This window comes from Scomber japonicus, chromosome 13, assembly GCF_027409825.1.
Source record: "Scomber japonicus isolate fScoJap1 chromosome 13, fScoJap1.pri, whole genome shotgun sequence".
Lineage (NCBI taxonomy): Eukaryota > Metazoa > Chordata > Actinopteri > Scombriformes > Scombridae > Scomber > Scomber japonicus.
The window spans coordinates 9,119,922-9,124,531 of record NC_070590.1 but is presented as its reverse complement, the minus strand read 5'-3'; the positions used below and the strand labels follow the sequence as shown (position 1 = coordinate 9,124,531).

The 4,610-nt window shown below is 40.3% G+C and overlaps 2 protein-coding genes across 2 annotated transcripts; both read right to left on the bottom strand.

The window, feature by feature from the left end:
• Positions 1-972: 972 nt before the first annotated feature.
• LOC128371406 (histone H2B 3-like) lies at positions 973-1,341 on the bottom strand. Its single transcript, XM_053331723.1, has one exon. The coding sequence runs from the start codon at positions 1,339-1,341 to the stop codon at positions 973-975; it is 369 nt and encodes a 122-aa protein (XP_053187698.1).
• A 1,379-nt stretch (positions 1,342-2,720) lies between these two features.
• LOC128371407 (histone H4) lies at positions 2,721-3,032 on the bottom strand. The gene has a single exon (XM_053331724.1). The coding sequence runs from the start codon at positions 3,030-3,032 to the stop codon at positions 2,721-2,723; it is 312 nt and encodes a 103-aa protein (XP_053187699.1).
• Between the last annotated feature and the right edge of the window lie 1,578 nt (positions 3,033-4,610).

Below are 4,610 nucleotides of genomic sequence, written 5' to 3'. Positions count from 1 at the left end.
ATTTTTTCCCTATAAAGTAGTATTTAAAAAAAAACTTGCTCCACAGCAGATTTAGTTTATTTCAAGTGAAACTGTGCTTGAAACAAGTGAAAGTTGTTTAAAACAAGTTACTTTTTTGGTGATGAGTCTTATTTTAAGTGTAATGATTTATTTTGTCTAGAAGATTTGGAGTTTCTGCAGTGTTTTGTTTTAATGCACATGATTGTCACACAACATTATCTACCAAGCAAACAAATCACAGCCCTTGCAGTCTGCGTTGCCTTGACAGTTACATTTCTGGGGAGGTGCACGTCAGGGGACTGCGTAGGGGGGTCACGCAGACACAGTTCTGCGTAGGTATGCTGTCGGCTTGACGTCGACCCAACGTAGAAGCATAAATCAGCCTTTAAATTTCACTACTACTGGGATTGAAGAGGATCATGACAGAAGTATTGCATGTGCATTTTGCAGTGTAGCAGCAGCGTGTGGTCAGAATGTGTCCATTTAGTGTAAAAGACTAAATACAGACATGAGTCTTTTCACTGCAGACACAGATGCATTATGCATGTTAACGTGCAAATATAACCACAGATCCCAGATTCATTGCATAGAGCATGAACAATATACAATAGAGTAGATACATCAAGTACCATTTCTGTAGGAAAAAACATTGAAAAATTGATACCAAAACACATGGTCATGGTTATAAAATTGCCAGTGCCTATAAACAGCAATTGAGTCATGGAAAGTAAACATTAAGGGGGAGAAAAAAAAAACACTGTAGTGTACTCCTCAATAACAGTTATTGTAGGAAACACTCAACTAGAAGTGGAATCTTTACTGCATCTCTACATTTAAACTGATCAGAGTAGTCAATTAATCCCTGATAAAACAAAACCAAAACACTAATATTTCACAAGGAATAAAGCTCTTTGGTGAAGTTGTGGGTGGTCCTGAAAAGGACCTTTGGGTTGTTGGTTACAGACAACAGGTTTACTTGGAGCTGGTGTACTTGGTGACAGCCTTGGTGCCCTCAGACACAGCGTGTTTGGCCAGCTCACCGGGCAGGAGCAGACGGACGGCGGTCTGGATCTCCCTGGAGGTGATGGTGGAGCGTTTGTTGTAGTGAGCAAGACGGGAAGCCTCACCGGCGATGCGCTCAAAGATGTCTCCAACAAAGGAGTTCATGATGCCCATGGCCTTGGAGGAGATACCGGTATCAGGGTGGACCTGCTTCAGTACCTTGTACACGTAGATGGCGTAGCTCTCCTTCCTTGTCTTTCTCTTCTTCTTGCCGGTCTTGGTGGCTTTAGACACGGCCTTCTTGGAGCCCTTCTTGGGTGCTTTGACTGGATCAGGCATTTTCGCTGGTTTAATTTCCACAAACGAATACTTGCACTAAACCCAACCAGTCATTATATATCCATCTGATGTAAATGTTACTGCGCTGTTACTCGCACAGGATTGGTTGACATCTTGAGCATGCGCAGTACAAGAGACCGGCCCTACCTTCAAGGAGAGATCTGACCGCCTTTTTACTTAAAGAGCCCTTCATCTGAGGAGTCTTCACTGTTTATAATATACTGTTCAAAACCCCACAAAAGATAACTAAACATATATTTTGATTAAGCTTCCCTCAAACCAAGAAGGTTTATTGATCTGTTTTTTAATCCATGGATATAATTCATTTCATCTATCCTTAATCCAGTTTTTGGTACTATTCTCTTTGGAGCTTGTAATAAGTTAAAAGTGAATTTAATTAATATTCTGTATTGCTTTCACATGCTGGGCCCAGCTGACATGTGGACATTGTGTTTCTATGTTCTCCACAAAAATAATTATGAGTAAATCCCAACTCCTTTACTTGATCTTTCCTTACTCCTGTGTTGAACCAGTAGCTGTTCTGGTCCAACATTTTACATGATTTCCATTCAGTTATAAGAGTCTGAAATTCATGAGTGTCCAGTTTGATACAAATTACACCATTTCTCAGAAACATTTAGCCTAATAGTAATAATGTAATGAATAATAACAGAGGGGATTTTAGACATGTTTAAGGTCATGCACCCTTAAAATATATATACACACACACTTGCAGGAGCTTAGCCCCCTAAAAGGTTTGATCCTAGATTCACCCCTGAATAATTATGAAAGCACTCTGCCAGTAGAAATGGTTCCTGTACACTGTATAATACAGAATACAGGGTTTTAATTCATGTTATTTAACCAGTAGTTCAAAGTCAAAAGTCCAAATAATACATACAGATCGGCTTACAAGTGTATAAATGTTTAATTATGCAATAAGGAATAGTGCCTTAAGAACCATCATTTACACACAATATGTACTTTGTAGAATCAATTACACTAGCAGCAGTTTGTAGACTTAACATTTACCTATAAACAGCAATAACTTTAGGGTACAGCTCTTAGAGGGGGCTGGTGGTCACAATTTACTATTCATTGAATGGACCATTTTTTTTTTTCTTAAATCAAGACTAGACAAACACTTCTATCATATACAGGCAGGTGTTGTAGATGAGTTTTGTAATCCCTTTACTCTTTTGAGAAAAGGGACTAGGCAAACCATCTAAAAACAGAAAGTAGTATTTTATTGATTATTATGTGCATTCATTCAAGCTTGCTTCTATGTTCACATGATATGAAACAATGACACAGGACAACTCTCAGAGGAAGTGGGTGGCTCTTAAAAGAGCCTTTGATTTTAGTATCAATGGATGAAGTTAACCTCCGAAGCCGTACAGAGTGCGGCCTTGTCTCTTCAGAGCATAAACCACATCCATAGCGGTCACGGTCTTCCTCTTAGCATGCTCGGTGTAAGTGACGGCATCACGGATCACGTTCTCCAGGAACACCTTCAGCACACCGCGAGTCTCCTCATAGATCAGACCGGAGATACGCTTCACACCACCACGGCGAGCCAGACGGCGGATGGCGGGTTTGGTGATTCCCTGGATGTTATCACGGAGGACTTTACGGTGACGCTTAGCGCCTCCTTTACCGAGTCCCTTACCTCCCTTTCCTCTGCCGCTCATTTTAACTGTTGTTCACTCAACAAGAGAAAAGTCGAATATGAGACTTCCTTTCTGAGCGTCTGTATTTAAATCGTGTCTACGGACGTAAAAGAGGACATGTAGCGCGAACTTTGCTGGGCGGTGTTAAACTCAGCAGCTCCGCCCACTTTGCACAGACCAGTGTGATCTCTTTCTTTTTAATTGATTGAACCCTGCAAGAACACAATGCATCCTCTTCACTCAAATCCGACACCTCCAGTTCATTTTTCTTCTTCCACCAAGCAGTGTCATATATTCCTTTTTGATTGATTGAACTCTGTCCAAGTCCTCTCTCCTCAAAACCAACACCTCCAACAACAATATTAACTCAAGATTATATAGACAACGTTATATGGACTGATGGGAAGATTTTTGAGAGCCGGGATGTTGTAAGAGCAGGGCAACATCGTGTCTCCAGCGACCCCATGGCTCCTGGCATGATCGGCGAGATGCACAAGGTAGACCGAGGAGCCCATCAGCTAGTGCCAAGGGCCCACGTGCTGCCTGCACCTGGTCCAACCCAATCACCTCACAAGCAGGTTCTGACATGATTTGGTGGAAGTCTGTTTTTCTCCAGTATCTGCCGGACACAAAGGCTCTTTTCAGAGCCACCTACCTGTTGTTAAAGATCAGTTTCCGTCCAAAGAACTTGCCCTTGTCTCCACTGAGCTTTCGGCCAGTTTGTGTCAATACACATTTACCCCACCCTCAGGGTTCCTCTGCAGTGCACACACTGCAGACTGTTTCATTTATTGGTGTTCTTTTCCCATGTTAGATTCACACCTGTGCCTTCCTGGTTGTCAAGCTGACCCTACGCAAACTGGAGCCCAATTCATTTATTTTCCATAAACTGACAATTTGGCAATGCATTCAGTTTTGATAGAAAATACACTTCATTCCTTACAGCAGTGGGATATAGGGTATTTATGTATATGCCCACTCACTGTCCTTTTGTTGGAAGTTACTCATAGTGAATGTTACCAAAGCACCCTCAGATTTTGTCAGTACTACACCCTTAGTAGTGGATTTATTTGTGATGTTTGTACTGTAACTTGTTTCATTTTAAGCGTAACATAATAGCTGTTATGAATGGATACAACCGTTAATGACAGTAACATAGCTCCTAATTAGATTCTATTATTAGATTCAGATTTAGACTACTAAGACTATGTCAGCACATTGGCTGAAATTGTAAGGGTTATTTATTGTTGGTAGTTGTTGATGATTCTTTTTACATTTGTCAAGTGTAATTTTGTGGGTTATTGTTTGTCCAATGATTCAGCAAAACTAGCGAGCATATGTAAGCGTCTGTGATCACTCTTACCATAGCAACAGTAAAAAGTGACAGCTGTGCCAACAGGATGTGAATATCATCAAACACCACTCTAAATACTGACAACACATATTGTAATTAGTAGCACAGAGTGATTTAGTAGTGATAGCAGTTAGTAAATCATTAGGAAATAATTAATTTATAATATATTTTATAATAATATATAATTATAAACATTTTAATTGTATGAGCGTATTGTTTATTATAATGCCATGTTATTCCATATA